Consider the following 16309-nt stretch of genomic DNA (forward strand, 5'->3'; position numbering starts at 1 on the left):
CTCTACTAGCTAGAAGGACAAGGGCAGCAGGCACATGGGAACACCACCACATTTCCCTCCAAATCGCACACCATCCTGACTTGGATGTTTATCAGCTGTTCCTTCATCGTCACTGGATAACAATCCTGGAATTCCCTCCCTAACAGCACTGTGGGAGCACCTTCACCACACGGACTGCAGCGGTTCAAGAAGGGAGCTCACCACCACCTTCTCAAGTGAAATTAGGGATAGGCAATAAATGCTTGCCTTGTCAGTGATGCCCACATCCCATGAACGAATAGAAAATAAATTAGGACCACTGCTCCTTTAATTTTCAAATTTTACAGCTGACTCGAAACTTAGAAATAACGTAAACAATAAGGACGATAGTAACAGACTTCAGGATCCTCTCGCTATGAAAGCCAACATGGCACATGAAATTTAACACAGAAATGTGCAGTGATACATTTTCGAAGGATGAATGAGGAGAGACAGAATAGGTTTAGAAGGGTGTTAATAAAAATCAGACGGGATCCTTGGCTTTATTAATCGAGAAATATAGTTCAAAAACAAGGAAGTTATGCTTTAAGCTTCAGCTGGAGTTCTGCGGCCAATTCCACGCCCAACACTTGCGGAAGGATTTCAAAGCCTGACAGAGGTGCAGATTTACTACTATAGTATCAGGGATGAAGAACTTCAGTTATGTGGAGAGACTGGAGAAACTTGGTGTCATGTATCTAGTTTTGGAATCACTAGCCACTAGATGGTGTCACTGTTGGAGGCCATTGGGCTGCACGCATGTATGTGAAGCCCAAGTATAAAAGGCCAGCCATTTTGTATCTTAATCACTTTGGGCATTAATAAAGTAGAGCCAAGGTCATACCTCTTGGAGTTAAACAGTACTCAATCTAACAGTTATTGCATACACAACATTTGGCGATGAGGCAACATGCAAAAATGAGCACAATTGGATTGTTGGAGCGATTCGTGCAAGGAGAAGATTGAACATAGAAACATAGAAAATAGGTGCAGGAGTAGGCCTTTCGGTGGTAGAGAATTCCACAGGTTCACCACTCTCTGGGTGAAGAAGTTTCTCCTCATCTCGGTCCTAAATGGCTTACCCCTTATCCTTAGACTGTGACCCCTGGTTCTGGACTTCCCCAACATTGGGAACATTCTTCCTGCATCTACCCTGTCTAAACCCGTCAGAATTTTATATGTTTCTGTGAAATCCCCTCTCATTCATCTAAATTCCAATGAATATAAGCCCAGTTGATCCAGTCTTTCTTGATATGTCAGTCCCGCCATCCCGGGAATCAGTCTGGTGAACCTTTGCTTCACTCCCTCAATAGCAACAATGTCCTTCCTCAGATTAGGAGACCAAAATTGCACACAATACTCAAGGTGTGGTCTCACCAAGGCCCTGTACAACTGTAGTAAGACCTCCCTGCTGCTATACTCAAATCCTCTCGCTATGAAAGCCAACATGCCATTTGCCTTCTTCACTACCTGCTGTACCTGCATGCCAACTTTCAGTGACTGATATACCATGACATCCAGGTTTCGTTGCACCTCTTTTCCTAATCTGTCACCATTCAGATAATAATCTGCCTTCCTGTTTTTGCCACCAAGGTGGATCACCTCATATTTATCACATTATACTACATCTGCCATGCATTTGCCCACTCACCTAACCTGTCCAAGTCACCCTGCAGCCTCTTAGCGTCCTCCTCACAGCTCACACCGCCACCCAGCTTAGTGTTATCTGCAAACTTGGAGATATTACATTCAATTCCTTCATCTAAATCATTAATGTATATTGTAAATAGCTGGGGTCCCAGCACTGAACCTAGTCACTGCCTACCATTCTGAAAAGGACCCGTTTATTCCTACTCTTTGCTTCCTGTCTGCCAACCAGTTCTCTATCCACGTCAATGCATTACCTCCAATACCAAGTGCTTTAATTTTGCACACCAATCTCTTGTGTGGGACCTTGTCAAAAGCCTTTTGAAAATCCAAATACACCACATCCACTGGTTCTCTCTTGTCCACTCTACTAGTTACATCCTCAAAACATTCTAGAAGATTTGTCAAGCATTATTTCCCTTTCATAAATCCATGCTGACTTGGACCGATCCTGTTACTGCTTTCCAAATGCGCTGCTATTACATAGAAACATGGAAAATAGGTGCAGGAGTATGCCATTCGGCCCCTCGAGCCTGCACCACCATTCAATATGATCATGGGTGATCATGCAAATTTAGTACCCCATTCCTGCTTTCTCTCCATATCCCTTGATCCCTTTAGCCGTAAGGTTCACATCTAACATGTATATCTTTAATAATTGGTTCCAACATTTTCCCCACAACTGATGTCAGGCTACCTGGTCGATAATTCCCTGTTTTCTCTCTCCCTCCTTTTTAAAAAAATGGAGTTACATTGGCTACCCTCCAATCCATAGGAACTGATCCAGAGTCTATAGAATGTTGGAAAATGACCACCAATGCAGCCACTGGTTCTAGGGCCACTTCCTTAAGTACTCTGGAATGCACAATATCAGGCTCTGGGGATTTATCGGCCTTCAATCCCATCAATTTCCCGAACACAATTTCCCGTCTGATGAGGATTTCCTTCAGTTCCTCCTCGCTAGACCCTCGGACTCCTAGTATTTCCGGAAGGTTATTTATGTCTTCCTTAGTGAAGACAGAACCAAAGTATTTGTTCAATTGGTCTGCCATTTCTTTGTTCCCCATTATAAATTCACTTGATTCTGACTGCAAGGGAACCTACATTTGTCTTCACTAAGCTTTTTCTCTTCACATATCTATAGAAGCTTTTGCAGTCAGTTTTTATGTTCCCTGCCAGCTTCCTCTCATACTCTATTTTTCCCCTCCTAATTGAACCCTTTGTCCTCCTCTGCTGAATTCTAAATGTCTCCCAGTCCTCAGGTTTGCTGCATTTTCTGGCCAATTTATATGCCTCTTCCTTGGATTTAACACGATCCCTAATTTCCCTTGTTAGCCACGGTTGAGCCACCTTCCACGTTTTATTTTTACGCCAGACAGGTATGTACAATTGTTGAAGTTCATCCATGTGATCTTTAAATGTCTGCCATTGCCTATCCACCATCAACCCTTTAAGTATCATTCGCCAGTCTATCCTAGCCAGTTCACGTCTCATACCATCGAAGTTACCTTTCTTTAAGTTCAGGACCCTAGTCTCTGAATTAACTGTGTCACTCTCCATCTTAATGAAGAATTCTACCATATTATGGTCACTCTTCTCCAAGGGGCCTCGCACAAGAAGATTGCTAATTAATCTCTCTCATTTCACAACACCCAGTCAAAGATGGCCAGCTCTCTAGTTGATTCCTCGACATATAGATCTAGAAAATCATCCCTTATACACTCCAGGAAATCCTCCTCCACCGTATTGCTACCAGTTTGGTTAGCCCAATCTATATGTAGATTAAAGTCACCCATGATAACTGTCGTACCTTGATTGCACGCATCCCTAATTTCCTATTTGATGCCATCCCCAACCTCACTACTAGTTTGTTGGTTGTACACAACTCTCACTAGCGTTTTCTGCCCTTTGGTGTTCCGCAGCTCTACCCATACAGATTCCACATCATCCAAGCTAATGTCCTTCCTTACGATTGCATTAATCTCCTCTTTAACCAGCAACGTCACCCTTTGCCTTTCTGTCTATCCTACCTGAATATTGAATACCCCTGGATGTTGAGTTCCCAGCCTTGGTCACCCGGGAGCCATGTCTCCGTAATCCCAATTACATCATATCCATTAACAGCTATCTGCGCAGTTAATTCATCCACCTTATTACAAATGCTCCTCGCATTGAGACACAGAGCCTTCATGCCTGTTTTTTTAACACTTTGTCCTTTTAGAATTATGTTGTAATGTGGCCCTTTTTGATTTTTGCCTTTGATTTCACTGCCCTCCATTTCTACTTTTCTCCTTTACACCTTTTGCTTCTGCCCCCATTTTACTTCACTCTGTCTCCCTGCATAGATTCCCATCCCCCTGCCATATTAGTTTAAACTGTCCCCAACAGCACTAGCAGACATTCCCCCAGGACATCGGTTCCGGTCCTGCCCAGGTGCAGACTGTCCAGTTTGTACTGGTCCCACCTCCCCCAGAACTGGTTTCAATGTCCCAGGAATTTGAATCCCTCCCTCTTGCACCATTCCTCAAGCCACGTCTTCATCTTAACCAACCTGCTATTTCTACTCTGACTAGCACGTGGCACTGGTAGCAATCCTGAGATTACTACCTTTGAGGTCCTACTTTTTAATTTATCTCCTAACTCCCTAAATTCAGCTTGCAGGACCTCATCCTGTACCTATATGCACCACGACTACTGGCTGTTCACCCTCCCATTCCAGAATGCCCTGAAACCGCTCCGAGACATCCTTGACCCTTGCACCAGGGAGGCAACATACCATTCTGGAGTCTCAGTTGTGGCCGCCGAAATGCCTATCTATTCCCTTTACAATCAAATCCCCTACCACTACAGCTCTCCCACTCTTTTTCCTGCCCTCCTGTGCAGCAGAGTCACCCATGGTGCCATGAACTTGGCTGCTGCTGCCCTCCTCTGATGAGCCATCTCCCCCAACAGTATCCAAAGTGGTGTATCTGTTTTAGAGGGAGATGACCGCAGGGGACCCCTGCACTACCTTCCTCTTCCTGCTCTGCCTGATGGTCACCCATTCCCTATTTGCCTTTGTAACCTTTACCTGTGGTGTGACCAACTCATTAAACGTACTATTCACAACATCCTCAGCATCAGAGTGAATCCATGCACAGCTCCAGTGCCGCAATGCGGTCTGACAGCTGCAGCTGGATACACTTTCCGCACACATAGTAGTCAGGGATACTGGAAGTGGCATGACATGGCTCTGGGCTCTCCTGCCATGACTTAACTCTTAAATTAACTTAATTTGGCAACAATGCCAAAGGTTTCCTACTGATAAGAAAAGAAAAAGATAAAATACCAATCCACCAGCCCATCACTTACCTGCTTGGCTGTGACGTCACACTTTGATTTCTTTTTGCTTCTTTGTTTTACTTTCGGCCTCGATCTCCAGCACCCACTGCTGTGGCTCCTACCGAACTTTGCGCTCTTTTTATTGGGCGGACCTGGTGAGCCGTTTGGGCCAATTCTTCGTGGCCAACAAAATAGAGGAGGTTGGCGATGCAGATCGGGCCGGGCGGTGTCCCTCACGGTTTGCGGTCCAAAAATTTATGGTCTGATAAAGAATCTACTCCTTCCTGTGAGTCCAACAGAGAAAACGTATGAAGGGTTATGTACACTGGTACAGGACCACCTCAAGCCAGATATAGGCATCATCATCTCGAGATACAGATTTTACACACACTTTCGCTCAGAGGGCCAGAATGCGGCGGAATTCATTGCTGACCTGAGACATCTAGCGGGACTGTGTAAGTTCGGGGCTGTGTTGGCAGACATGTAGCGGGACTTCTTTGTAATCGGCATCAACCACGAGGTGATCTTGCATAAACTACTGGCAGTGGAGACATTGGACTTGAACAGGGCCATCACGATCGCTCAGTCATGCATGACGATGGAAAGAAGTCTAAAGCAGATATCAGTGAAAAATTGAAACTCGACAAATACTGTAAATATGATTGATTTGGCAGAGCGGCACATACCCGACTGCGTATGCAAAACTTGTGGCGGCCCAAAGTCCGCCAGCGGGAATGCATCCAAGTTCTCCGTGTTGGCGTTGTGGGGGAAATCACCAGCACCAGCAGTGCCGATTTAAGCAATATAGTTGCAAAGGCTGTCTGAGAGTGGAGCATCTCCAGCGCAAGTGTCCGCAGATGAGCAAGCGTGCTGCGACACATCAGGTGGGGATGATGATCAGACTAGCGCGGATCCAGATACGCAATCTGAGATACCAGAGGAGGAAGCGTATGGACTGTACTCGTTCCTAACTAAGAGCAAACCGATAATCAATGTGAAACTTAATGGGGTGCTGGTTTCGATGGAACTGGACACGGGGGCGAGTCAATCAATAATGAGCCAGAGGGCATTCGACAAGCTGTGGGATAGTAAGGCTGTGAGGCTCAGACTGAGTCCAGTCAATGCCAAGTTGTGCGCATATACCAAAGAACTCATAACAGTGATTGGCAGTGCCACAATTAAAGTGTCGTATCACGGTGCGGTTCATGAGTTACAGCTATGGATTGTCCCAGGCAATGGCCCAATGCTGTTTGGCAGGAACTGGCTTGAAAAAATCAGATGCGATTGGAACGACATCAAGACGTTGTCGTTGAAGAAAGATACATGTGCCCAAGTACAGCGCAAGTTCCCCTCGCTGTTCGAACCAGGCATCGGCAATTTCACGGGAGCCAAGGTGCAGATCCACGTGGACTCGAATGCAAGACCCGTCCATCATAAAGCTCGGGCAGTTCCGTATATGATGAGGGAGAAGGTCGAAATCAAACGAGACAGACTCCAGCGTGAAGGAATCAGATCACCGGTTGAATTTAATGAATGGGCCAGCTCCATTGTTCCTGTGCTGAAAAGTGATGGCACAACAGAATCTGTGGAGACTATAAGGCCACGATCAACAGGGTTTCGAAATAGGATCAGTACCCATTACCGAAGGCTGATGACTTGTTTGCAAATGTAGCCGAGGGAAGTTGTTCACCAAACTGGACTTGATGTCGGCTTACATGACACAGGAGCTGGTCGAGACGTCGAAAAGGTTTACGTACATTAACACGCACAAAGGAATTCGCTCGGCTGCAGCAATATTTCAGAGGAACATGGAGAGTCTACTGAAGTCCATCCCCAGAACCGTCGTGTTCCAAGATCACAGATCGTGACTCCAAGCAACATCTGAACAACCTGGAAGAGGTTCTACATCGTCTGGACAAAGTGGGACTCAGACTGAAATGCTCGAAGTGCGTCTTCATGGCACCAGAGGTCGAATTCCTGGAGAGGAAAATTGCTGCTGACGGCATCAGGCCCACGGACACGAAAACCAAGGCTACCAAGAATGCACCCAAGCCGCAGAATGTGACGGAGCTGCGTTCGTTCCTGGGTCTACTCAACTACTTCGGTAACTTCCTACCTAAATTGAGCACCTTATTAGAACCACTGCACGTGCTGCTAAGAAAAGACGACAACTGGGTGTGGTGTGCATCTCGAGACAGAGCTTTTCTTTCCTTCCGGATATACCAGGGGACCGAGGGTCTAGTGAGAAGGAGGAACTGAAGGAAATTCTTATTCGGCGGGAAATTGTGTTTGGGAAATTGATGGGATTGAAGGCCGATAAATTCCCAGGGCCTGATAATCTGCATCCCAAAGTACCCTAGAAATAGCGGATGCATTGGTGATCACTTTCCAACAGTCTATCGACTCTCAATTGGTTCCTATGGACTGGGGGGTACCTAATGTAACACCACTTTTTCAGAAAGGAGAGAGAGAGAAAACGGGTAATTATAGACCAGTTAGCCTGACATCAGTAGTGGAGAAATTGTTGGAATCAATTAATAAAGATGAATTAGCAGCACATTTGGAAAGCAGTGACGGGATCTATCCTAGTCAGCATGGATTTATGAAAAGGAAATCCTGCTTGAAAATTTTCTAGAATTTTTTGAGGACGTAATTAGTAAAGTGGACAAGGGAGAACCAGTGGATGTGGTGTATTTGGACTTTCAAAAGGCTTTTGACAAGGTCCCACACAAGAGATTGGTGTGCAAAATTAAAGCACATGGTATTGCGGGTAATGCACTGACATGGATAGAGAACTGGTTGGCAGACAGGAAGCAGAGAGTCAGGATAAACGGGTCCTTTTCAGAATGGCAGGCAATGATTAGTGGGGTGCCGCAGGGCTCAGTGCTGGGACCCCAGCTATTTACAATATACATCAATGATTTGGATGAGGGCATTGAGGGTAATATCTCCAAGTTTGCAGATGGCACTAAGCTGGGAGGCGGTGTGAGCTGTGAGGAGGACACTAAGAGGCTGCAGGGTGACTTGGACAGGTTAGGTGAGTGGGCAAACGCGTGGCAGATGCAGTATAATGTGGATAAATGTGAGGTTATCCACTTTGGTGGCAAAAACACGAAGGCAGAATATTATCTGAATGGCGGCAGATTAAGAAAAGGGGAGGTGCGATGATATCTGGGTGTCATGCTACATCAGTCATTGAAAGTTGGCATGCAGGTACAGCAGGCGGTGAAGAAGGCAAATGGTATGTTGGCCTTCATAGCTTGGGGATTTGAGTATAGGAGCAGGAAGGTCTTACTGCAGTTGTACAGGGCCTTAGTGAGGCCTCAGCTGGAATGTTGTGTTCAGTTTTGGCCTCCTAATCTGAGGAAGGACGTTCTTGCTATTGAGGGAGTGCAGCGAAGGTTCACCAGACTGATTCCCGGGATGGCAGGACTGACATATGAGGAGAGATTGGATAGACTGGGCCTTTATTCACTGGAGTTTAGAAGGATGTGAGGGGATCTCATAGAAACATAAAATTCTGACGGGACTGGACAGGTTAGATGCAGGAAGAATGTTCCCGATGATGGGGAAGTCCAGAACCAGGGGACAGAGTCTTAGGATAAGGGGTAGGCCATTTAGGACTGAGATGAGGAGAAATTTCTTCACTCAGAGAGTTGTTAACCTGTGAAATTCCCTACCGCAGAGAGTTGTTGATGTCAGTTCATTGGAGATATTCAAGAGGGAGTTAGATATGGCCCTTACGGCTAAAGGGATCAAGGGGTATGGAGAGAAAGCAGGAAATGGGTACTGAGGTGAATGATCAGCCATGATCTTATTGAATGGTGGTGTAGGCTCGAAGGGCCGAATGGCCTACTCCTGCACCTATTTTCTACGTTTCTATGTTTTGAGAAAGCCACTAACCTGCTTTGCTCTAACAAGCTGCGGTACATTATGACCATGTAAACGTTTAGTATTGGCCTGTGATGCTTCGTCACATGGAATTGGTTGCGTACTCCCAACAAGCTAATGAGTCGGGTAAACATCAACCAGTCGCATATGCTTCAAAAAGTTTGTCTAAAGTGGAAAGAGCACTAGCCTGTGTGTATGGGGTTAACAAGATGCATTAATACCTGTTTGGTCTTCGGTTTGAACTGGAGACAGATCACAAGCCTCTCATTTCACTGTTCTCTGTTCTATCAATATCAATGCTTCATCCCGCATCCAGAGGTGGGCGCTGACATTTTCCGCTTATGATTATATCATTCGCCATAGACCTGGCACTGAGAATTGTGCCGATGCTTTGAGCCGTCTGCCGTTACCCACACCGGAGGTGGAAACGCCACAACCGGCGTACGTATTGTTGGTTATGGATGCTTTTCACAGCTCAACAAGTTAAGACCTGGACTAGCCAGGACCCAATTTTATCGGTTGTGAAGAATTGCATCCTCAAAGGTGATTGGCCTGCCATACCCAAGCATGGGGGGACCAAACCTTACATTCGTCGCATTGTCTGTTCAGTCGGATTGCATACAGTGGGGCAATCGTGTTGTTATGCCCAAGAAAGGGAGAGAGAAATTTGTACGTGAGCTACATAGCACACATCTCGGCAGTGTAATGATGAAAGCCTTTGCCAGGTCTCATGTATGGTGGCCGGGAATTGACTGAGCTAGAATCACGTGTGTATCAGTGCAACACTTGCATGCAGCTCAGCAAAGCACCAGCGGAATCGCCGCTGAATCTGTGGTCGTGACCGTCCAAACCATGATCCAGGATCCACATAGACTTTGCAGATTCCTTGGGGAAGATGTTTTTAGTTGTGGTGGATGCATATTCGAAGTGGATAGAGTGTATAATCATGTCATCCAGCACATCCACAGCTATCATTGAGAATCTCAGTGTCATGTTCGCGACACATGGTCTGCCTGACATCGTTGTTAGCGACAACGGATCGTGCTTTACCAGTCAGGAGTTTCAAGAGTTCATGAAACTCAATGGTATCAAACTGCACCGTTCAAACCTGCATCCAATCGGCAAGCAGAACGTGCTGTCCAAATCATAAAGCAGAGTATGAAGCGAGTAACCCAAGGGTCACTGGAGACCCGCCTGTCATGCATACTGCTTAGTTACAGGACAAAACCACACACGCTTACCGGGGTCTCGCCTAATGAACTAATGATGAAGAGAGGTCTTAAGACCAAGCTATCTCTTGTACACCCTGACTTGAATAATCATGTTGAATATAGAAGACAAAGTCAGCAAGGGTATCATGATCGCGCAGCTGTGTCACGCGATATTTCTGTAAATGATCCTGTATATGCTCTGAATTATGGTCAGGGTCCCAAGTGGATCGCTGGTACTGTCATGGCCAAGGAGGGCAACAGAGTATTTATTGTCAAGCTCAAAAATGGGCAAACATGCAGGAAACGTATGGATCAGACAAAGCTGCGGCACACAGACGAACCGGAGGAAGAGACAATCGACGACCAACCAACCTGTCCCCAGTCATCAGAGGACTCAGTGGTCCTCAGTGAATCGGGACTTTCAATGAAAAGGGACTTTCAATCCCTGACATGGCAATTGCCACTCCCACCAGGTCAGCCACCCAGCCACCAGTCACAACAGACTCTGAACACTCACCCAAGGCTGGAATTGAACTGAGACGGTCAACCCGGGAGCGTAAAACTCCGGACAGTCTCAATTTGTAAAAGACTTTTGTTAATATCTCAGAGGGGGGTATTGTCATGTATGTACTTTTGGGCTCATTAGCCACTAGATGGCGTCACTGTTGGAGGCCATTGGGCTGCACGCACGTGTGTGCAGCCCAACTATAAAAGGCCGGCTAGTTTGTATATTTGTCACTTTGGGCCTTAATAAAGCAGAGCCAAGGGCATACCTCTTGGAGTTAAACAGTATTCAGTCTAACAGTTATTGCATACACAACATTTGGGTTGTTCTCCTTCAAGCAGAGAAGGCTAAGAGGAGATTTCATAGAGGTGTTCATAATCATGAACGGTTGATGTGTGTAATCCGACCCCAACACGTCGCGCATATGCCCTCTGCGAGGTGTCCGAGTATCCTGCCGTGGGAGGTGGGATGATCATTAACATATGTAAATTGGGCTTCTATATTGCAATTGGGAGCCCGATTTGAAAATAGCTGGTGCTGCATGGGTTCGGGAAACTTAGCAGTGAAATGAAGGCAAGATTGCACAGCCCTTTATCGGGCTGGTTAAAGGCCAGGAGACCTGATCTCAACAAGGGTTCAGTGCTCACAACTGCTTTCTTAGTTCCCTCATCGTTTGGTGAGAGTACTTGGTGTGGAAGACTTATTTGTAGAGATTTGAGGTGTTTCTCACAGAGAAGATCTTGATGGGCATGCAGTGGAGGGAGCTGCAGGTGACCAGCAGAGAAGGGAACAACAGAGGAGATGAGCTTGCAGAAGGCTCTACCCAACTAACCTAGTCTTACAGACAGATATTCAGCTACCTTGACCTGTCAGAGGAGCAGTGCTTCTGGAGGCTGAGATTGCCATGCTAGGTGGCCGCAGAGCTCTGCAGCTTCCTAGGAGAAGACCTGCTATTGGCTGGACCTGGCAGCCATGCGTTACCAATGTCAGTGAAAGTGACCAGCGTTCAATTTCATTGGCTCCGGTTGCTTCCAGGCCACTACCGGAAACATAGCAAGGGTCTCGCAGTTGGCCACACACACATGCATAAGGCAGGTGACTGATGGATTGTTTTCCAATGCTGGGAGATATATTAGCTTACCTTGTGATGACAATAGCCAGAATGAACAGGCTCTTGGATCGTGTCTCTGGCTGGCTTCCCAGGGTGCAATTGACTGCGCACACATGGTAATCTGAGCCCACTGCCTGATCAACCAGGAGCATTCATCAACCGAGGGATTTCGTTCCATCACTGTGTGGCTGGTCAACAAGCACAACAAAAGGTTCATGTAACTCTGCAGCAGATTCCCTGAGAGTTGCCATGATGCAGTCCAACATCACCAACATGTTCAGACCTAGAATCAGTCTTAAAGGGTGGCTGCTCGGTGACAAAAGATAACGCCTTCAAACCGGACTGATGATGCCTCTGAGGAACCCCAGGCCACTGCATTCCAAAAATGATTTCTTGTCTGAAGCACTTTGTGACCATATGATAAGGTTCTACATAAATGTGAGTATTTATTTTATTCCCTTATTGAGAGCCATGAGACAGGGGGAATTTTCCAACTAAACATGAGCTGCGAAGCCACGTAAGCCTGGGGATGATTTAAAGTTAAGTGGGAACATAAGCCGTGAGGAGGACGCAAAGAGGCTGCAAAGAGATATCGACAGGTTGATTGAATGGGCAAGAACATAAAATCATAGAAATTTACAGCACGGAAGGAGGCCATTTCGGCCCATCGTGTCCGAGCTATACAGACTAATCCCACTTTCCAGCTCTTGGTCCGTAGCCTTCTAGATTGCAGCACTTTAAGGGCACATCCAAATATTTTTAAAATGTGGTGAAGTTTCTGCCTCTACCACCCTTTCAGGCAGTGAGTTCCAGACCCCCACCACCCTCTGGGTGAAGACATTTTCCTTCATATCTTCTCTAAACCTCCCCCCCCAATTACTTTAAATCTATGTCCCCGAGTTGTTGACCCCTCTGCCAAGGGAAACAGGTCCTTTCTATCCACTCTATCCAGACTCCTCATAATTTTATACAGCTCAATCAGGTCTCCCCTCAGCCTCCTCTGTCCCAAAAAAACAGATGCAATCTCTCCTCATAGCCAAAATTCTCCAATCCAGGCAACATTCTTGTAAATCTCCTCTGCACCCTTTCCAATGCAATCACATCTTTCCTGTAATGTGGTGACCAGAACTGCACACAGTACTCCAGCTGCGGCCTAACCAGTGTTTTATACAGTTCAAGCATAACCTCCTTGCTCTTGTATTACATGCCTCAGCTAATAAAGGCAAGTATTCCGTATGCCTTCTTAACCACATTATCTACCTGGCCTGCTACCTTCAGGGATCTGTGGACCTACACTCCCAGGTCCCTTTGTTCCTCTACACTTCTCAGTGTTGTACCATTTAATGTGTATTCCCTTGCCTTGTTAGCCCTCCCCAAATACATTACCTCACACTTCTCCGGATTGGATTCCGTTTGCCACTGTTCTGCCCACCTGACCAGTACATTGATATCTTCCTGCAGTCCGCAACTTTCTTCTTCATTATCAAACACACAGCCTATTTTAATGTCATCTGCAAACTTCTTAATCATACACTGAACATTCAAGTCCAAGTCATTGATATATATCACAAAAAGCAAGGGACCCAGTACTGAGCCCTGCAGAACCCCACTGGAAACAGCCTTCCAGTCACAAAAACACCCATCAACCATTACCCTTTGCTTCCTGCCTCTGAGCCAATTTTGGATCCAACTTGCCACTTTGCCCTGGATCCAATGGGCTTTTACTTTCGTGACCAGTCTGCCATGTAGAAACATAGAAAATAGGTGCAGGAGTAGGCCATTCGGCCCTTTGAGCCTGCACCACCATTCGATAAGATCATGGCTGATCATTCCCTCAGTACCCCTGTGGGACCTAATCAAAAGCTTTGCTAAAATCCATATACACTATATCATATGCACTGACCTCATCGATCCTCCTGATTACCTCGAAAAATTCAATGAAGTTAGTCAGACACGACCTTCCCTTAACAAATCCATGCTGACTGTCCTTCATTTATCCATGTCCTTCCAAATGAAGATTTATCCTGGATTTTTTCTAATAATTTTCCCACCATTGAGGTTAAGCTGACTGGCCTGTAATTACTTGGTCTATCCATTTCTCCCTTTTTAAACAAAGGTACAACATTAGCAATCCTCCAGTCCTCTGGCACCACACCTATAGCCAGAGAAAATGATGGTCAAAGTCTCTGCTATTTCCTCTTTTGCTTCTCTTAACTGCCTGAGATACATTTCATCCAGGCCTGGGGATTTATCCACTTTCAAACCTGCTAAGCCCCTTAATACTTTCTCTCTCACTATGTTTATCTCATCTAATATTTCATACTCCTCCTCCCTCATTGCAAAGTCTGCATCGCCCCTCTCTCTTGTGAAAACAGATGTAAAATATTCATTAAGAATCATACCCACGTCGTCTTCTTCCACACACAGATTTCCTTTATGGTCTCTAATCGGCCTCACTCTTTATCTAGTTATCCTCTTGCTCTGAATGTATTTATAAAACATCTTTGATTTTACTTACCAACATTCTTTCATGCTCTCTCTGTGCTTTGGCAAATGGAATACAATGTGGGAAAGTGTGAACTTATCCACTTTGGCAGGAAAAACAAAAAAGCAGAATATTTTTTGAATGCTGTGGGACTTGGAAATGTTTGCATTCAGAGGGACCTGGATGTCCTTGTACATGAATCACAGAAAGTTAACATGCAGGTACAGCAAGCAATTAGGAAAGGAAATGATGTGTTAGCTTTTTTTTAAAGGGATTAGAGTATAAGAGTAAAGAAGTCTTACTACAATTAGACAAGTCATTGGTAAAACCACATCTGGAGTACTATGTACAGTTGTGGTGGTCTTACCTAAGGAAAGACATACTTGCCTTAGAGGGAGTGCAATGGAGGTTCACCAGAATATTTCCTGGGATGAGGGGATTGCCTTATGATGAGAGATTGAGTAGACTAGGCCTATATTCCCTAAAGTTTAGGGGAATGAGAGGTGATATAATTGAAACAAATAAAAGTCTTAAGGGGCTTGCTAAGAAGGTGTTTCCCTCAGCTGAGGAGTCTAGAACCAGGAATCACAGTCTCAGAATAAGGGGTCGACCATTTAGAACTGAGATGAGAATACATTTCTTCATTCTGAGAGGGTTGTGAATCTTTGGAATTTTCTACCCCAGAGGGCTGTGGATGCTCAGTCGTTGAGTATATTCAAGATAGAGGTCGATAATTTTTTGGAAATTAAGGGATACGGATATAGTGCGGGAAGATGGAGTTGAGGTAGAAGATCAGCCATGATCTTGTTGAATGGCAGAGTAGGCTCGAAGGGTCAAATGGCCTACTTCAGCTCCTATTTGAATGCTCTTATGTTCTTGCCCCTGAGAAGCATTTATTAAAGACTATGGGGAGTTTTTAAGCCGTTTGTAACTTTCCTGCAGGGATGTGAGATGTGGAAAACTTCAGTGCAATGGAAAAGGCAGATCACCAGTAATAGGTGGAAGAACCGAAAATGTCGTATCTCAGTTCTCGAATAAAGGCAAGGACATTGAGTGTTATGGAACGTATTTCACGGGGGATGCTGAAGATATTGATATGGTGGCAGCTGGCACTCCCTGCGGTTTAGGAAAGGTAATTCTGCTGTAGCATCACAGCACATTAGACCGTATTCAGTCACTTTTACACTGACTTATGCACATTAAGGCTTTTTTGGATAGAGTAAGTTGCAGTTCATCAATTATGAGCGAGTCTGTTGCGGAGGGCAGGATAGTGAATCCCACCAGTGAAGATAGGAACAGGAGTAGACAATTCAGCCCCTCAAGCCTGTTCTGTCATTCAGTTAGGTCATGGCTGAGATGTAAATCAATTTATTAACCTTTTCTGCATGTCCCTTGATACTCTTACCTGTACAGTTCTAAAGGGGGTGCATGAACAGGAAGATCTGGGGGGGTATATGTGCACAAATCGTTGAAAGTGGCAGGGCAGGTTGAGAACGTGGTTAAAAAAAGCATATGGGATCCTGGGCTTCATAAATAGAGGCATAGAGTACAAAAGCAAGTAAGTTATGATGAACCAAGTTATGAAGCACTGGTTCGGCCTCTTTAGTGCAGAGAAGGTTGAGAGGAGATTTGATCGAGGTGTTGAAAATCATGAGGGGTCTGGACAGAGTAGATAGAGAGAAACTGTTCCCATTGGCGGAAGGGTTGAGAATCAGAGGGGAAAAATTTAAGATCATTGGCAGAAGAACCAAAGGCGACATGAGGAAAAACTTTTCCGCAGCGAGTGGTTAGGATCTGGAATGCACTGCCTGAGAGGGAGGTAGAGGCAGATTCAATTGTGGATTTCTAAAGGGAGTTGGATAAGTGCCAAAGGAAAAAAATTTGCAGGGCTACAGGGAAAGGACGGAGGAGTGGGACTAGCTGAAGTGCTCTTGCAGAGAGCCGGCATGGGCTCAACGGGCCGAATGGCCTCCTTCCGTTTAAAAAAAAAAGGGAGGTTTTAAGAAGTGTCTTAAAGAAGGAGCGAGGCGGAGAGGCTTAGAGAGAGAATTCCAGAGCTTGGCCTCAGCAGCTGAAGGCAGTAGTGAAGTGCTGAAAATCAGGAATGCTCGAGGTCGGAA

At 45.6% G+C, this 16309-nt stretch overlaps 1 protein-coding gene across 1 annotated transcript in view; it reads left to right on the forward strand.

The window, feature by feature from the left end:
- Positions 1 to 16309, forward strand: part of LOC139235179 (zinc metalloproteinase-disintegrin-like batroxstatin-2) — a 546822-nt gene that overhangs the window by 280031 nt on the left and 250482 nt on the right. Inside the window, exon 14 of the mRNA XM_070866402.1 lies at positions 15132 to 15321. Coding sequence (XP_070722503.1) covers positions 15132 to 15321 — 190 coding nt within the window. The remainder of the gene's footprint in view (positions 1 to 15131; positions 15322 to 16309) is intronic.

Source organism: Pristiophorus japonicus, chromosome 2, assembly GCF_044704955.1.
Source record: "Pristiophorus japonicus isolate sPriJap1 chromosome 2, sPriJap1.hap1, whole genome shotgun sequence".
NCBI lineage: Eukaryota > Metazoa > Chordata > Chondrichthyes > Pristiophoridae > Pristiophorus > Pristiophorus japonicus.